The sequence below is a fragment of the Cervus elaphus genome, chromosome 10 (assembly GCF_910594005.1).
Source record: "Cervus elaphus chromosome 10, mCerEla1.1, whole genome shotgun sequence".
In the NCBI taxonomy this organism is placed as follows: Eukaryota; Metazoa; Chordata; class Mammalia; order Artiodactyla; family Cervidae; genus Cervus; species Cervus elaphus.
Genome location: NC_057824.1, coordinates 46,657,080 through 46,675,491, shown reverse-complemented (window position 1 = coordinate 46,675,491; position 18,412 = coordinate 46,657,080). Strand labels below are relative to the sequence as shown.

At 56.0% G+C, this 18,412-nt stretch overlaps 1 protein-coding gene across 5 annotated transcripts in view; it reads left to right on the top strand.

Annotated features, from left to right (window-relative positions):
- Positions 1 to 18,412, top strand: part of GTF2IRD1 (GTF2I repeat domain containing 1) — a 115,437-nt gene that overhangs the window by 52,462 nt on the left and 44,563 nt on the right. For 4 of the 5 annotated variants that reach the window (XM_043914935.1, XM_043914936.1, XM_043914939.1 and 1 more), the window contains 7 exons: positions 4,178 to 4,361; positions 9,705 to 9,730; positions 10,638 to 10,746; positions 11,576 to 11,613; positions 12,197 to 12,277; positions 13,067 to 13,156; positions 17,464 to 17,511. In XM_043914935.1, coding sequence (XP_043770870.1) covers positions 4,178 to 4,361; positions 9,705 to 9,730; positions 10,638 to 10,746; positions 11,576 to 11,613; positions 12,197 to 12,277; positions 13,067 to 13,156; positions 17,464 to 17,511 — 576 coding nt within the window. The remainder of the gene's footprint in view (positions 1 to 4,177; positions 4,362 to 9,704; positions 9,731 to 10,637; positions 10,747 to 11,575; positions 11,614 to 12,196; positions 12,278 to 13,066; positions 13,157 to 17,463; positions 17,512 to 18,412) is intronic. The other variant, XM_043914937.1, reaches the window with a different exon arrangement.

Sequence of the window (18,412 nt, the reverse complement as noted above, 5' to 3'; positions counted from 1 at the left end):
CTGGGACCTGCAGAACTGCTGCTCCTGTGGGGTCAGGGGAGGGCACCGCCCTGGGAGTCCACGGCCACTTGCCGGATGCCCTGGAGTTGCCCAGTCCTCCCTAACCTTGGCCTTCTCACTGTGACCAGACCGGCCCCAAATCAAGACGGCTTCACTGCCCTCCCTCCCCTCCCTGTTGTTCAGTTACCAAGTTGTGTCCGACTCTTTTGTGACGCCATGGACTGTAGCCCGCCAGGCTCCTCCGTCCATGGGGTTCTCCAGGCAAGAATACTGGAGTGGGTTGCCACTTCCTTCTCCGGGGGATCTTCCCGACCCAGGGATCGAACCCGAGTCTCCTGCTTGGCAGGTGGAGTCATTACCACTGAGCCACCTGGCCAGCCCCTCTCCCCGCTTGCTTGGCTAAAAAAATAAACCCTCTTCCTCTGCTCACAGCACTTCTGACAGCAGAAATCTGTGTTTTCCACGCCATGCAACCCTCCAGTTCTGTGGACACTAGCTGGGGGCCCGACATCTTGTTTCAGTTCTGACCCTAACTGCCCGGAGTTACAGACTGCCCCCCAGGTTAAGGGCGCAGTCCCCCAAGACTGCACCCTTGCTTCAGACACCATTCACAAGTAATGGGTCCCCAGGGTACCCACACTTCTGTCCAACTTGTCTACCCATCTGCAGTTCCCACCACCCCCTCCGGGGATTTAGTGACTTGCCAGAAGGATTGCCAGGTGGCTCAGCGGTGAGGCATCCACCTGCCAATGCAGGAGGCGCAGGAGATAGGGGTTTGATCCCTGGGTCGGGGAGATCCCCTGGAGGAGAAATGGGAACCCACTCCAGTATTATCACCTGGACAGAGGAGCCTGGCGGGCTATAGCCCATGTGGTCTCAAAGCGTTGGACACGACTGAAGTGACTAAGCATACACACATGCATACACACACACACACACATACACGCATACACGCGTACACACACACACACACCAGAATTGAAGATCACATGTGTACCTAATTATATCACACACCGCACTTGCTTCTTCCCTTTTTTTTTTTTACAAGAATTAATGTTATTGATTTATCTTGTCTGTGCTGGGTCTGTGTTGCCGCACAGGCTTCTCTCTAGTTGCGAGGCTCAGGGGCTGCTCTCTAGATGTGGCGTGTGGGCTTCTCTCGTTGCAGAGCATGGGCTCTGGGGCACAGGCTCAGGGGCTGTGCTGCATGGGCTTAGTTGCCCAGAGGCACGTGGGATCTTCCCCGATCAGGAACTGGCCCCACATCTCCTGCATTGGCCGCTGGGTTCCTCACCCCCGAGCCCCCAGGGAAGCCCCTTTCTCCCTTCCTTTTTGCTCTCACTCGTTGACCTGTTGGCTCCCTTCTCAGTCATGCGTTTTGAGCCCCCGACCTTGTGCCAGGCACTCAGACCGGCTCTGGTCTCAAGGTGCTTCAGCGGGTGCCTGAAGATGTGTCTGCGGTGGTACGCAGTGGTATACGGTAGTGCGTGCTGCTGTGTCATAGCGTGCAGGGGGTGGGGGGCCTGAGAAAGGGAGGATGACTCAGAGCCAGGCTTGGGGAGTTGGGGTGGCTTCCTGGAGGAGGTGTTCTCTGATCCACCCTGGGGCTGGGGAGGCTTGAGTCCCGTGGGCTTAGTGGGCTGGGCCGTCCGGGTTGGGGTGGGGCTGAGCGAGGCGGGGTACTGCAGAGGGCTCTCAGCACCTGAGCTTCTCCCCTTCCTCCCCAGGCAGGTGTGAGCCGGATGGGGGAGCAGAGAGAGGGTAGCTGGGGAAGGTTGGGTCCGTCTGCAGTGGGTGGGTTCTGCCCTCACCGCGTGGGCACAGCAGGTGCCAGTCTTTAGCCTGTTGTGTGTGCTGGATGTTTCCAGAATGTTGCGCCTGTCCCCGAGGCCAGCACCGTGGCCCACCACTGTGGCCAAACCCAAGGAGGAGTGTTGGGGTTGAAGTGGTTGAGACCTCGCCCCTCCTCAGGCCAGGGCTCCCTCTGAGCTGTCCCTTCGGCTCCCCAGGGGAGAAGCTGCTCCCCACGACTATTGGGAGACCCTCTGGGTGTGGGGACGTTGTCTGGATGCCTGAAGCGTCCCACAGACCCAGGACTTGCAGATCTTGCTCCTGGTCCCCACCCATGCCGTTTCAGCTCCCAACTCTGGGCGAAGTGGGCCAGTGATGGGGCTGGAGGTGCAAAGGGAAAAAACAAGAAAAGAAATGCGGGGACCCCAGCCTTCAGGAAGCCTCAACCATCTCTACCACTGAGGAGAGGTTGAAATGACACAAGGGCCCAAGGATTGTACATGGGGGCTCCATCCACCCCTTCCAAGCAGTCAGCAGCTGGGGCTTCTGCGAACCAGATCTCTGTCCGGGCCGGTGGCAGGACAGGCCCAGCAAGTCAGATGAACCCGAGTGGAGTTGGATTCACATGGACTCGAAAAACCCAAGAACCCATCACTCAAGTACTGAGGCTGGGGGGTGGCTGGTGATACTCGGGAACCGGTGCGGGGGGTGGGGGAGAAATGGTTTGACAGCTGCTGAGATTTCGAGGGTTTAATTAGACAACAAGCCAAGTGTGATCTTCACAGTGGGATCTGGCTGCCAAAGCCGCCAACGCAGACCTGGGCTGCGTCAACAGAGAAACAGTCTTGGCGGCGCCCCAGGGAGCATCCTGGACAGGGACTCTGCCCTGCCCGGGGTCCCGGCGTGGCTAACGGCAGGGAAGGCGGTCCAGGTCTGGGCTGGCACTTGTCTGGATGCAGATGAAGCCTGGCATGACCCGAGGAGCCAGGCCAGGATGGAGAGCGGCCTGAGGGGCAGAGAGGAGCTGGCGGGGCCTTGGGACAGGCTGGAGACACCCTTGGGCAAGGCATGAGCAAAGCGGACACCCGGCCCAGCTTTGTCTCCCAGGCCTTGGGGCCCCATGATAGCACCATCAAGCCCATACTAGGCATTCAAAACTATTGGGTGAGAGAATAAATGAAAAGGAGGAGCCTGATGGCCCAGTGGTTAAGAATCCATCTTGCAATGCAGGGAACGTGGGTTCGATCCCTGGTTGGGGAACTAAGATCCCACATGCCATTGGAGCAGCTAAGCCCGCACGTGTCAACTACTGAGCCCACGCATCACAAGGAAAGACCCTGCCTGCCACAACTAAGACCCGATGCAGTCAAATTAATTAACTAATTATTTAAAATACTAAAAAAGAGCATAAAAGGAGAAGCTGGGGTGTATGAGTGACTGAAATGGCAGGACCACACCACATGGTCTGGAAGAAAAGAACAAAGAACCACTTCCCGAGCTCGGATTCCGTCTACATTGCTGTTGGCAAAGCTGTCCGCTTCCGGCGGCGTCTCATCTATGTCACTGACGAGGGAGCAGGGCACTGGGCCCCTCCCTGGAGGAGAGAGCATGCCTGTCTGACCGGAAGCATCTTGCCGAGAGCCCAACATGAGCCTGGAAGCTTCCTGAAGCCGCTCATTCACTCCCAGATACACAGGGAGCACCTACTGTGTGTCCTGGCCTAGTTCAGTCCCAGACAGTGAACCAATGCGCAGATAAATGTGTTTGTAACGTCAGGTTATGATAAGTGTGGGATGAAAAACAAACCAGGGTGGGCTTGGGAGGGAAGGAGGGGGCTGCTTTAGGCTGGTAAGGTGGCAGTTGAGCAGATGCTTGAATGGAGACAGGGAGGGAAGGAAGGCTATTGTGATCTGGGAGAAGAGTAAGTAGACAGAAGAGCAGGTGCAAAGGCCCTGGGGTGAGTGTGTGCCTGGCACATTAGGGAAGCAATGGGGAGGCTGGAGAGGAACTTCCCTGGTGGTCCAGTGATTAAGACCCCGTCCTCCAATTCCTGATCAGGGAACTAAGATCTCACATGGCAAAAGAAAGAAAAAAGAAAGCTGGAGAGACTAGGGTGAGCAAGCAGAGAGTGGTGGAAGGAGAGAGACAAGGTCAGAGGTTCTGGTCACATAGGGCTTTGTAGGACTTTGGCTGTTGCTGAGTGGGATGGGAGACTATGGGCGTTTTTTGAAGAGCAGAGTGACATATTTCAGGACGATCCCCTCTGGCTGCTGTGTGGCCAGAGTGGTTGGTACCTGGGAGGTGGGAGGTGGTGATGACCAGGCCCTGGGGCCCCGCATGTCCTGCAGCCTCCATCCCGCGTTCAGCCTTGCCGTTGCCCTTCCAGCGGAAGCCCTGGGCCTGGACCACATGGTCCCCGTCCCCTACAGGAAGATCGCCTGCGACCCAGAGGCTGTGGAGATCGTGGGCATCCCAGACAAGATCCCCTTCAAGCGCCCCTGCACCTACGGAGTCCCCAAGCTGAAGCGGATCCTGGAGGAGCGGCACAGCATCCACTTTGTCATTAAGAGGTAGGGGGCGGGGTGCAGAGGAGCCCGCGCTCGGGGTACTGGGGTGGCAGGGCTGGGCAGGGGGTGACAACAGGCATGACGCGGGGCCCTGGGGCAGTGACAGGGGGTTGGGGTGAACGAAGGGATTCTCTGACAGTTGTGTGGCCTCCTCCTTCTGGCCTCTTCTGAGAATGAAATGGAAAAATGGAGGCACAGTGCTTGGCCCATGTGGGCACTTGCTAAGTTTTTAGAGGTGTTTTCCTGCCCCTAAAGAAGACCTGAGGGTTTCATGGTGGTGCAGTGGTGAAGAATCCAACTGCCAATGCAGGAGACGCGGGTTCCATCCCTGGGTCGGGAAGATCCCCTGGAGGAGAAAATGGCAACCCACTCCAGTATTCTTGCCTGGGAAATCCCATGGACAGAGGGGCCTGGCGGGCTACAGTCTATGGGGTCACAGACGAGTCGGACACGACTGTGTATCTAAACAGCAACAATAAAGAAGACCTGAGGCCTTTGCCCTTAACTGGCTTCAGAGGGGGCCCACCTGAGCTCAGGCGGGACTGGGCCGCCTCTCGCCTTCTGCGCCTCCCACTGGGTGGCCCCGCCTGCTGCTGGCTTGTCTGCCTTCCCTGTTCCTCCAGGTGACCAGTTTCCCGGGGCAGGTGGGTGGGAGAGGGCAGGCACGACGGACTCCAGAACGGCAGCCCCTGCTCCTAGACCTAGACCTACCACCTGCCCGCCCATCGCCCACCCCCGCCTTGTCTCCCAACTCCTGCAGGGGGCCTTGCCCTCACATCCGGCTCAACTCACTGCCGAGCCAGCGTCTCCAGGCAAGGCCAGGCTTCCTGGGATGCTTCCTCCTAAATAGTTAGAGGTGATAGGGAGGGGGCCAGAGGCCATTCTGTCCAGCCCCCTGCCTCCAGCGGCCCTGATTGCATTGGCCCCCTCCCAGGCGTCTGTTCCGGGAGCTCTCTGAGGGCGCACTCCCACTGTGTGCGTGGACTCACATGCCCGCTTGCGTGTTTGATGCGCTAGACTGTAAGCTGGGGCTTTGTGGCTGGTTGCCGAATCCCCAGCACCCACAGCAGTTCCTGGTATGCATGAGATGCCAATACCTATCTGTGGAACAGATGGATGGATGGATGGATGTAAGTGCTTGTCCAAATTTGGATTCGTGCCATCTGATTTCTTAGAGCTTAGGAAATAAACAGGGTGATAGGAGAAAGGAAAAATGGTGGGGGGAGGGGGTGGTGAATAACCGTTGAAGGTGGTCAGGAGGTCTCTGAAGGTCCCATCGGTTAAGCCAGACCTGGAGGCTGAGAAGGGCCGCCCACACCCAGCTGGGCAGTGTCTAGGCAAAAGAATTGACCTCAGTGAGCAGCCCAGACGCCCGGGGTGCCAGAGAGTGGGGATTGTCTTTGAGAGCATGCCATTGTTCTGGAGCCTTGGGAAGGACCTCTGTAGGGTTGCTCGATGCCAGCCTGGCTCCTAGAATGGACTCTAGGGAGCAGAGCAGGAGACTGGTGTGAGTTGGTGACTGCAGCCACAGGCCTGGTCGGCATGAGGGGTGGAGGTAGAGAAGTGGCTGGATTGGGGATCGAATCTGAGTGGTGATGCCGATGGCATGTGTTGGTGGGTGGACCGTGGAAATGGGGTGGGGGGGCGGGGAAGAAGGATCACCCCCACATGGCTGCTTGAGTTCCTCTTGGAGATGCTCAGGAGATGAAATTTTCAGAGGCCCCACTGAGAGTTCAGAAGCTCAGGTCTGAGTTGGAGATAGAAATCTGAGAGTTGCAGACTTCCCTGGTGGTCCAGTGGTTAAGACTTCACGCTCCCAGTGCAGAGGGCTTGGGTTCAATCCCTGGTCGGGGAACTAAGATCCCTCATGCCATGCAGCATGGCCAAAAAAAAAAACTATAAAAAATCTTGAGAGTTGGCAGTGTGGTCCAGGAAGGGATCACAGGGCAGAGGAGAGAAAGAGAAATGAGCAGAGAAGAGAGCCCACATTGGACCCTGGGATCTCCATGTTAGAGGCTGGGGTCAGGAAGGGGAGGGGTCGCCAGAAGAGGAAGCTGAGCATGGCCCAGAGCTGGGCAGGCATCTCGCTGCCACTGAGGGTGGTGACTCCGAAAGTCAACTCTAACGGCGGGGGACCCCCTCCCAGAACCCTTCACCATGTGACCGCTTCCAGGGTACCCCGCTGTCATCCATCGGCCACCTCCATACGCACCTTGGTTTCTCTGCACCTTCCCTCCTGGTTCCCTGAGCTCCTGCTGCCTCCCCTGTCTCCATCCTTTGCTGAAACCCTTCCCTCTGCCTGGAGCTGCTCCCCACCCTCCTTCCCATCTGTCTTGTCTTTCAAGGGTCCCTTTCCTGCCTGGAAGCTGCCCGTTGTCCTCCTTCAGAAAGAATTTACCCCTCCAGCAGCAGGTGGCTTCTTCCCCCCATCAGCGCCCCCACGAGCCCTCCATCACACGGGTGGCAGTGGGACCACCTCTGAGCCGCCTCTTGTGCCCTTGTCCCCTCCCCAGGGCAGGGATCCCACTTGATAAATCACTCTGGAGGTGATTTGAAATCAAGCGCCCTTTTTTCGGGAAGTGCCTACTGTTGTCTAGCTTAAATCTGTCTTGCTGCTGCCTGGGTCCTTTGTCTTCAGTTGTCTCCTGGTAGCGAGGGAGAGGGAGCAGAAAGCAGCAAGGACACCCCAGTAACCCTTTACATGCTGACTGTGGTGTTTGCATCCTCACTGTGACTGACCTTCATCTCCCTCTATCCAAACTGCAGTTCATTTAATCCCTCACTAGTATTTGCCAGGCGCCTCCTGCAGGCCGAGCCCTTCACTGAGTTCTACTGAGGACCTCATGAAACGGCAGGCACAGTCCTCACCTGCCCCCAGCAGTGATGGTCACTCCTGTGATGAGTCCCGGGAGAATCAAAACAACTTGTTTTCAGGTGCAGACTCGGTGGCATCTGAGCAGCAAGCCTGTGGGACTTCCTGGAGGAGGAAGCTCGGAATCAGGCAGACCGGGCTTGAAATCACAAGCTGTGTGATAAGCTTGAATAGCACTTCTCTTCTAAGCTTCAGTGTCTTCATTTGTAAAAACGGAGATAATGGTGCCCACACCCCCCACTGACATAGTCCAGTGGCTAAGACTCTGCACTCCCAATGCAGGGGGCCCGGGTTTGATCCCTGGTCAGGGAACTAGATCCCTCATGCCATAAGAAAGAATTTGCATGCACAACTAAAGATCCCCCATGCCGCAACTAAGTCCCGACACAGCCAAATAAATTTTTTTTTTTTTTTTAAATGATGCCCCACCTTTCAGGTGTTTCTCAACCTAAAATGAGGAGGTGGACCTAACATACCTGGCCTGTTGTAGCTGCTCAATAAACACAAGGCCTTTCCCTTGACCTCATCTCCCTCCACATAGGCGAGTACTTGAGCATATCAGTGCCGAAAACCTAGGTTTGAATGGCCCTACCATTTCCCAGCTGTGTGTCCTTGGGCAAGTTACTGAACTGCTCCGTGCCTCGCTTGCCTCATCTGTAAAATGGGACCGATGATTGTTCAAGCCTCATAACACTGATTGGAGACGAAATGGATGTGAGTAAGGGGCTTAGGGGCTTCCCACGTCAGACCTTCTCCCTGTCATCTGCCCGCCGCCTCCAGTTCTACCAGGGACTGCAGGCCAAGGTCTCGAGCCCCCTCCGGCGTGCTCCCTGGTAGTAAATGTAACCATAGCTCATAAAACAGCCATTAATGCTGGCGGCCTCCCATCGCTGGGCGGGGCTGAGGAAGTGGTTCGGAGAAGAAGGCAGGTGGCCCCAGAATTACTCCCTGTGGCTGCTTCTCAGCCTCGGGGGACCCTGACAAGTATGAGCCTCCAGGGACATCGGAGGAGCCAGAGGCCTCTCAGAATCAGAGAAGGCGTCTTGCTTAGAGGCTCACCGCCCCGGCCACCCAGACTCTGCCTTGTGTCACCAGCCTTTTTGCCTCCGTTTGAATTTCCCTCTGGGCCCGCCTTGGGCACTTTTGGGTCCGGTTATATTTTGACTCAGACATCCATTCCTTTTGGGGGCTTCCCTGGTGGCTCAGAGGGTAAAGAATCCACCTGCAAGGTGGGTTCAATCCCTGGGTCGGGAAGATTCCCCTGGAGAAGGGAATGGCAACCCATTCCAGTATTCTTGCCTGGAGAATCCCATGGACAGGGAGGCTGGCGGGCTATACAGTCCATGGGGCTGCAAAGAGTCGGACACGACTGAGCGACTAACATACACACACTTCCCTTCATTTGTCCCACGCCACCTCTGCAGCCTGAGTTTAGTGCCCAAAGCCCTGGCCCCTTGTCCAGCCGCTCCATGGCACACAGGCTGTACCGCAGCCGCCCCCCTGCCCCCCGACCGGCTGCGGGAAGCTCCTCAGCCTGCTGGGGGTCACCCTCCTGGGGGCTGGGAGCAAAGCAGACAGAACAGCAGCCCTGGAGGCAGGCAGCTAGCCTCGCCGACCTTTACTCCATCCTTGTTTCCTGGAATTAGAATTCCAGGTGTCTTATCAGAATGACTCAGGAGTCCCCGAGTGGCCCCTGGGCCATCAGCCATCCCCGCTCCAGTCCGTTCTCTGTGTGATGGTGGAGTGATCTGCGGGTGCCATGCCCTCTTGGAGGCTCCCTGTTGCCCATGGGGTAGCGACCACCTGCCTGGGCACAGCGCTGCAGGCTGGTCACCTCCCACAGGACACCTCCAGCTGGCCACGTGGAACTGCCAGCCGTCCCCCATGTCTCTACCTGACCGCCTCTCAGGCCTCTCACCTGAGCTCATCCGCGGCTCCAGGAAGTCTTTTCCGACCCCCTTCCTGCTTGGGTCCCCTAGGCTTCTGAGACACCCCTGAGAGGTCCCATATGTCACCCTGTGAGGCTGCAATCTGGGACAAGCCCGGCCTGTGTTGGGGATCAGGGTCTCCTGTCGCTGAGACCCAGGTGGTGGTAGGTAAAGACTGCGGAGCCCTGGTGGGAAAGAGGTGTGAGTTACCCAGCAACTGTGCCCAAGGACAACAGGGGGCTGGAGGAAGCCGCCCCCCTCCACGTCCCTGGGTGTCGTGATGAATAGGTTGGACCCTCTGGGACTCCCCCAGGGCCTGGCCGATGGATGCCTTCCCTGACTGTGGAGAAGTGGTTTGGGATGTCTGGCTGTTGGCGGGTATCTGGCTTTTCTGGACCATGCCCTCTCCTGCCCCCACATGTGGCCAGCCTGCACCTGGGGTGCCCAGGTCTGCAGCTGTAGCCGTGCATGTGGGACTAGAGTGACTGTCATGGAGGGGACCTGAGCCCGGCTCCCCTCTCATGCCCGTCTCTCCTCTCTCCCCAGGATGTTCGACGAGCGAATTTTCACAGGTATGTGTGGGGACCGTCCAGTTCGTTCTAAAGCCGCCAAGCTGATGCCCCTGAGTGCCTGAGCTGCCATCACACTGGACCCTGGGGTGGGAAGGGAGCCTGGGGGTGGCTTCCGCATGCTGGGGCAGACATGGGGGGCCCCCAGCTCCCAGGTGCAGACAGACTGTCAGGACACCCAGCCCCAGATGTTGCCAAATGCTAACATGTGAGAGGTACTTGCCTCAGCTGTCAGCATTTTTAACTTTAGTTTATTTTAGTTTTCCATAGTCCCTCAAGTGGGTTCTGTTCTTTTCCCTGAAATCCAGCTAGTGAGCTCCGGGGTCTGGATGCAAACCCACGTGCCCAGGCTTTGAGCAGTGGGCGGGCTGCCTCTCACGAAGAAGAGGTGGGCTCTGCTGGGTAGAGCAATGGGAGCTCGCATCTTGGGGTGCAATGTGTCTGGGTCCCTACCTCCCCCCAGCTTCGTGACCTTGGGCAGGGTCATATGGGCCTCAGTTTCCACATCCGAGAAATGGTAAGGGCTCCGTCCTCTGGGTTGGTGCTCTGGGTTCCTGGGATAACTAAATGTAGAGGGTGGTCCCGTGGTACAGCCCTGGGGAGACTCAGCCCCTTTCCCAAGGGCTGCCTGAGCCCCAGTAGCACGTGTGTGGTCGGGGTGGCCGTTTCCGGCTTCTCCTTCCTGCCCCATCCTCTGAGATCCTCACCATCATTACTCCTCGTCCCAGGAGGGGCCTCTCCCCCTGGACCCCTTCCCGGCTCGGCTGGATACGGAGACCACAGGGAGGGGCGGAAGCCAGGCCACGTGTGAGGGGAGCCCCCCAGCAACTGCCCCCAGGCGTCCCCCAGGCCGAGAAGGCTGGAGACCTCCACCCTGACCGCCCTGCCCCTCCCTGCCTCTCCCCACCAGGGAACAAGTTTACCAAAGACCCCACGAAGCTGGAGCCGGCCAGCCCGCCAGAGGACGCCTCTACGGAGGTGGCCCGTGCTGCCATCCTGGATCTGGCTGGGACCGCCCGGTAAGGCCATCCACCGTCCCCACCCAAGCTCTGCGGGGAGGAGCAGGGACAGGCTGGCTCCCTCCACCTGGACACCCCACATGGGGCCGTCCCACACAGACACCGCGTGCCCCGCCCCACTGCGGGCCTGGGAGAATCTAAAGGGGCCCAGAAAGAGCACAGAGACTCCGCTGATTTTCTTCCACCCAGAGGACTCTCATCACCCTTCGGGATCTAAGAAACCTTCCCTGCCACCCAGACTAGACTGGCGTCTGCCCTGCCTGACCACAAGACCCTGCACTCCGCTCATGGCCTGCTCACCCTTCACCAATGTCTCCACGGAGGCCCTGGGCTCCTGGGCGCCAGGGATGGGCCATCTGTCCCGGAGTCCCCACATCCAGTCTGGTTCTACCCCGACGGTGCTCTGTGAATGAACCGAATCATCCAACCCAGGGCCCTCCCCAGCTTCACGTCCCCCATCCCCAGAGCCCCCAACCCCCTCCAGGCTGGGGATCCCTACATCTCTCAATCCCCCCAGCAAGCCCTGATCAAACCCCCGCCCCGTGCTAAGCTGTGGGGCTCCTAGATTGGCCAGACCCAGGCCTCAGGAGCTCCCAGCAGGTGGGCAAGGTGGGCGCCTAGAAGGTCACTCCAGGAAAGGGAGCAGGGCCTTGGCCGGGGCAGCCAGGAGACTGTTATCCTGGGCAGTGGGACCCTGGGAGTCTTGCTGGGGTGGGAGCCGGTGCAGTCCGGGGTATGTTCTGGATTGACAGCCATCGAGGCTCCATGACTGCTTGAAGGGCGAGAACTGGAGCTGATGCTATGTCGTTTCTCGACTTCCTTCCCACAGGTCAGACAAGAGCGGTCTCTCCGAAGACTGTGGGCCAGGTGAGGAGCTGGAACCCACTGCGTGTGTCCGGGGCGGTGGGTGCCTTGGACAGGAAGCAGGCTCAGACCATGAGCCCGGTTCAGTTCAGTTCAGTTGCTCAGTCGTGTCCGACTCTTTGTGACCCCACGGACTGTAGCACGCCAGGCCTCCCTGTCCATCACCAACTCCCAGAGTTTACTCAAACTCATGTCCATCAAGTCGGTGATGCCATCCAACCATCTCATCCTCTGTTGTCCCCTTCTCCTCCCATCTGCAGTCTTTGCCGGAGGACTAAGGAATTTCCTCTGCTCACCAGTGTCCCTCCTTCCCAGCTGCAGAGCAGGCTGGGGGCCGCAGAGGCACACATGGGATGTGGTGGCTTTGTGTAGGATTCTACCACCGCCTCCTCATCCTTGGCGATTCCGGTCTCAGTGGTCAGGTCTATACGTCGCATCTGTCTATAGATCAGACACCAGAGCTGATTTGACTTTCTCTGGCGCTACTAACGAGTCCCAGACGGGAGTATTTAGGAGTGACCTGGCTCGCTGGGCCAAGTTCACGCCCGCACCTGACCGGATCCCTTGTCTTCCCCTCGTTTTGCAGGAACCTCCGGGGAGCTGAGTGGGCTGAGACCCATCAAAATCGAACCAGAGGATCCGGATATCATTCAGGTCACTGTCCCAGGTAAGGGCTGATCCTGCCGCCCCTACTTGAACGTTCAGAAATGGAGCAGCTCCCAAAATGGGGGCCCTGGAACTGCCGCAACGAACACATCCCCTCCTGGACTGACCCACTCTGTCTCCCGAGCACCTGCCCCGGCCAAGAAGGTGTCTCCAGGCCGCTGTTTCTCGGTCTGGTCTGCCCGTGAAAGGGTGCAGCGTTTTGGGTGCTTTCTGCAGCCACCTCTGCCCTCTGGGCTGGGAGTCAGGTCTCGGCTCCGACCTTCCTTAAGGTTCCCACAGCCATCACCTCTCTGGCCTGGATTCCCTGGGATTTGCAAAGCAGAGTGGAGAGAAGCAAAGGTCATCGGAGGGACTTCCCTGGCGGTCCAATGGTTACAACTCCACACTGCCAGTGCAGGGGGCACAGGTTCAATCCCTGGTCAGGAAACTAAGATCCCATATGCTGCACAGCCAAAAAGTAAATAAAATAAAATGCAAAGAATTTTTTTAAAAAAGAAAATAAAAAAGAGGTCATTAGAATAAGAAGATCTGAGTTTGACTCCAGACCTGGATCCCTCTGAGCCTCAGTTTCCCCGTCTGTGAAGGGGGGCATGTCCTTGGCCTCTGGAGGCTCAGTATGGGGTAAACCCAGGGCCCCTGCTGACCCCTGGCACAGCTACCCTCCCAGAGTCCAAGGGGAGGCTTCCTGAAGGGTCCTGCTCTCTGGGCATGCAGGGCTGGGGGTCCCTGGGGACCATGGCAGGGTGGGACAGACAGAAGATGCTGTCATCATTTGGAGTTTTGCCTCCAGACCCTTCCCCAGCCTCTGAAGAAATGACAGACTCAATGCCTGGACATCTGCCCTCAGAAGATTCTGGTTACGGGATGGAGATGCTGACTGGTAAGAGATGGGCTGGGCTCCCCTGGTGGATCAGACAGTAAAGAATCTTCCTGCACTGCAGGAGACCCAGGTTCGATCCCTGGATGGGGAAGATCCCCTGGAGAAGGGAATGGCAACATACTCCGGTACTCTTGCCTGGGAAATCCCAGGCAGAGGAGCCTGCCGGGCTATGGTCCATGAGGTCACAAAGAGTCGTATACAACTGAGCAACTAACAGTAACAGTAAAGAGATGGGCTGGAACCCACCTCCCTGGGAATTTTCTGGGTATTGACTGCCCCCCTCAGCAGAAACGCAGTAAGTGCCTGACTCCCCCAACCAGCCTAGGTTCCTTTCTGAAAATTTGAAATAGGCTCTGAGTTATATTCAATTTGGTTACTATGTCTTTCCCAGGAGCTCCCATGTGGATAAATTTGTTCATTTATTCAGTAGCTATTTATCGAGCACCTACTATGTACCAGGTCCCATGCAAAGGCCTGGGGACAGCAGTGAACCCAACAGACCACAAAGTCCCTGCCCTTGTGGGCTGACATGCCAGTGCAGGAAGACAGTAAGCAAATCATTAAGAAAAGTAGGGAAATTCCCTGGCGGTCTAGTGTTTAGGGGGCTTCCCTGGTGGCTCAGAGAGTAAAGGGTCTGCCTGCAGTGCGGGAGACCCTGGTTCGATCCCTGGGTCAGGAAGATCCCCTGGAGGCGAGAATGGCAACCCACTCCCTTGCCTGGAGAATTCCATGGATAGAGGAACCTGTTGGGCTGCAGGCCATTGGGTCGCGGAAAGTCGGACACGACTGAGCACGCACCCTCACCCACTCTGACCATGGGAGCTAAGAATAGATGTTAGAGGGCTGGAGAGAAAGACAGACGCTTGTGATAATTTAGACAAGAGGAATGATTAGGCAGGTGGAGATTAGCAGGGGGAGGGTGGAGTTCTCCATGTTTTGTGTTTTGAAAATGTTCAAAACCACAAAAAGTTGAGAATAATTTAATGAATCTCATACGCTCAGCTCCAACCATTATCAACAGATGTTATTATAGGTAATAAGAAATAAGAATTTGAACTTCCTTAGTGGTCCAGTGGCTAAAACTGCACACTTCCAATTGCATGGACTGCGGGTTCAATCCCTGGTCAGGGAACTAAGATCCCGTGTGCCATGCAGTGTAGCCAAAATTTTTTTTAATTAAAGAAGAAGAATTATACATAGTTAACATTTTTGAAAAGTAAATAATTAGACAAACAGTAAATTATACAAGGTTTGCAGATATGCTGGAAAATTATGTTAGTCCTTAAATGATTTGAGTTTGGAAAACTCTATAATAAGGGCAGCAGGGCCAGGTCAGGAAACTTTAGGAAGAGGGCTGGAGTTTGTTACCCTTGCGTGTGATGTCTAGTGTGGGCTTGATGAGGGGATGGGGAGGGGTGGGGTGGGGGGTAGAGTTACTCAAGGACACCATGCAAATGCATAGTAGTTGTATTTCAATGAACAGAGTACAAAAAAGCTTATCATGTTCAGCGTGAGACGCGAGTGCAGAAAGATATGGACAGTATAGCGTTTTTCCAAATTTGAATTGTAAAAATAGTATGACTAATGTTTTATTAATATTTTAAAAAATCATGTGCAAATATGACAGCATGCTCACATATATTCATTCCGGCTGGTGGGTCCATGAGGGTTGGTTACCATGTTCTGTATGCCTTGCTGCACTTTTTAATTTTCCCCTACCAAAAATAAACAAATGACTAGGAAAATACATAAGAAGGCTTCCTATAGGCCCAGATGGGCGGTGACAGAATCAAGGCAGAGTGTCTCTGCCGCTTCCATCTTCCCTGTCAGGGAGAACGGTCTGGAAACAGGAAAGAGTGACCTGGATCTGGGAGTCCAGTGCAGTAAGGATGTATCGAGGGTTTCCAGGTCTGCTGTGGGTGAATGGGTCTCCAGGTAATACCTGAGATCCGCTGTCTATAGGATGTGAGAAGTCACGGCAGACAAAGATGAGCTGACAAAAGACTTGGAGATGAAGTTTTGCCCAAAGCAAAAACAGGTGGACTGTGCCTTAGTCCCAGGCACAGTTCTGGGACAGATGTCTACATGGGCAACTGTGAGCCCTCAGAAAGGACCCCATGTGGGGTCATCCACAGGAGTGGGTCGACTCATTATACCATCAACATTTTCAACTGACCCTGGGCTGGCTGGAGAAGCTCCTTATGACTTTTATAAACAAAAGGGTTTCGACTCTAAACACAGTTTTAAGCAATGTTTTCAGTTTAAATGAAAGGTAGTTGGGGACTTCCCTGGCAGTTCAGTAGTTAAGACTCCCCCCTCCCAATGCAAGGGACACGGGGTTTGATCCCTGATTGGGGAACTAAGATCCCACATGCTACTCAGCACTGCCAAAAAAAAAAGTTATTTGAATTTCAAGCAAGAAAAGGGGGCTCCAGGGGGATCCCAGCCTCCACGAGAGGAAGATTTCCCCGTGTCCTGGAGGGCTCGGTCCTTCCTTGAACATGTATCGGTGAGACCTTAGGCAGCAAGATTATGCAGATTGCAGATCCCTGGGGAGGAATGGTCCATCCATCCAAGAATGATGTACCCCGTGGCCTTGACAGGCTGGAACACTGCGCTGAAACGCACAGGAGAAAGTCACAACCCCAGGATGTGTGTTGTGGGTTGCGTTCGCTGGGGACCAGTCTCTCAGATGGAGCCTAATGCGTGGCATGTTTATTAGGGGCCTGCCCTTGGAATCAGCACCTGGGTAAGGCCGGGGACAGAAGCAGGGGAGGGGGACAAGGGAGAAGGCAGGAAGCGGGGAGCTGTGTGTGTGGAGCTGGGAGCTGGGCTGGTGATCCACCTGGTCACCCTCCATCACTGTTTCCAGGAATTGATGTCAGCCCTCGGAGCTGCCGGTCTAGGCAGAGTCAGGTGGGCCCATCATCCACTGCCCACAACGTACCTGTTTCCCTGACGAATGTTTAGTCCTAAAGCTCTGGCCCTTTTTAAGTCAGGGGCTGAGCAGAGATGAAACCTTCCAGAACCTTCTGGGTTGAGCCCCAAGGCTCCGGCTTGTCTAGCGATCCGAAAAGCAGGCTCCCTTTCTCCCGCATCAGAGGGTGGGGCCTTGACCACATCATGGGAGCTCTCCCTCTCATGGGAGTCCCTGCATCCCTTCTCACCGAGCATCCTTTCCACCAGCTGGCCGAGAGCAGACCCGGGATCCTCCTGCTCCACCCCTCCTCCTCTGTCCAGGGGTTGGCCCCGCGTGGGAAAGCCCCTGGCAACACAGGGCAGGCTTCCCAAGCCACAGTTTCCTTCTGGTGGCTTCAAGTGTTGAAAATCCCCGTGCCTTCCTCCAGTGCTGGCATGAAAGTCACGGCTGACGGAGGTCCCACCCCCGGCACCCCACCCCTGCTGTCTGCACTTGCATCTCATCTGCCTGCCAACATCTGTCATCTCTTGTTTGCAGCCACCCTCCCCACACACACGGCTCCCCTATTCTTGCCTATGTCCCTCTTCTTCCTGGACGCTTGGATCCAACCCACGTATTCCCCTCCTCGGCCCCCCAAGGCCAATCTCCCCCCTCCCCCTTATGGCCTGAGCCCTCATCTCCAGTGTTGTTCCCTGGGCCATGTCTTTGCTGCCTGTTGAACCTGCGTCTGGGGACAAGGTTGAGTCCTTGCCAGGGTCAAGTCACCTTGTCAGAGGCCCCGGAACCTTATGACCTTAGATTGCTTCACATCCCCATCCCCTTATCTGTCCCCATTTTTAAGATTTTTTTTTTTTATACAGACCATGTTAAAACCTTTATTGAACTTGTTATTGCTACAGTTTTATGTTTTGGATTTTTGGCCACGAGCTGTGTGGGCTCCCTGACCAGGGATTGAACCCACAACCCCTGCACTGTAAGGCAAAGTCTTAACCACTGGACCACCAGGGAAGTCCTGTGACTCTTGTTTTTCTTTATGGCGTCACTGCCATCTGACCTCATGTGTTATGTCTGACGTCGCGGCAGGAGGACAGGCGTTGTCTTGTTGCTGCGTTTCCTCAGTTCCTAGAGCAGAGCCTGGCAGGCAGTGGAAGGAAGGATGGGGTGGCATGGGGCTGGTATCCAGGCCACACATCCCAAAGGCGTCTGGTCTCAATAGCTCACGTGGCAGCGAGGGTGGGTGCTTGTACAAAACGGGGGTCCCTGATGCCGTCTGGGGGTCACCATGCCATGCTCTGGACTCTGGGCCTGCACTCCCTGCCTGTCCAACCTGACTTGGGAGGTGCGGGAGATGATACGTGCGGCTGCATGGTTCCCTCTTCTCTTTCAGACAAAGGCCCCAGCGAGGACCCTCGGCCCGAGGAAAGGCCAGTGGAGGGTGAGGCACTGTCCACTTTCCGCTTTTCACTCCCTCCCTACCCAGGCCTCCTCCCCTCCCCTCCCCTCGCCCGACTTCTCCCTTTTGTCTCTTCCAGACACTGGGTTTGGGGGTGGGTGTCCTGTAGGCTACTTGAATTGGGAGGAGGTTTATAGATCTGTTTTCTAGAACTAGGAGGTACGTGGTCAGGGGTAGGAGCAGCTGTTCCTGGTAAGAGAAATTGTAAGACTTTCTTATTTTGTTTTATATACACCCTACTTCTTTCCAGAACGCTTTTAAGGCTGAGGTCTGAGCCTCGTCTTCCTGAGCAAGTCGAACTGAGGCCTGAAAGCACAAAATCGGCTTTGGGTCCAATAGACATGTTCAATCTCAGGAACATGGCTCATTCCCAGCCTGCAAAGAGTGGGAGTAGGACAGGCAGGGAGGTCAAGGTGAGGATGGGGCTGTTTCTGCCCCTGGAATGGAACGAGTGGGTATCAGAGGAGAGGAATGTCTCTTTCCCAGTCCCAAAAGTGGGGAGTGTGACTGTAAAGTTTTAACAGATATCTACTGCCACCTGGTGGCAGCGTACTCAATTTGCAGGCTTAGCGCACACACACTAGTTAAGGCGCTGTGCTTGACGAGGCTTCCCAGGTGGCGCGGTGGTAAAGAATCCACCCGCCAATGTAGGAGATGCGAGAGATGCAGGTTCAACCCCTGGGTCAGGAAGATCCCCTGGAGAGGAAATGGCAACCCACTTCAGCATTCTTGTCCGGAACCTCCCATGGACAGAAGAACCTGGTGGGCTACTGTCCAGGGGGTTACCAAGAGTCGGACACGACTGAGCACGCATGCATACATACATAAGTCACTGTGCTGGTCTAGAGTGACGTTCACATAGAAAGTCCCATGGTCATTCTTA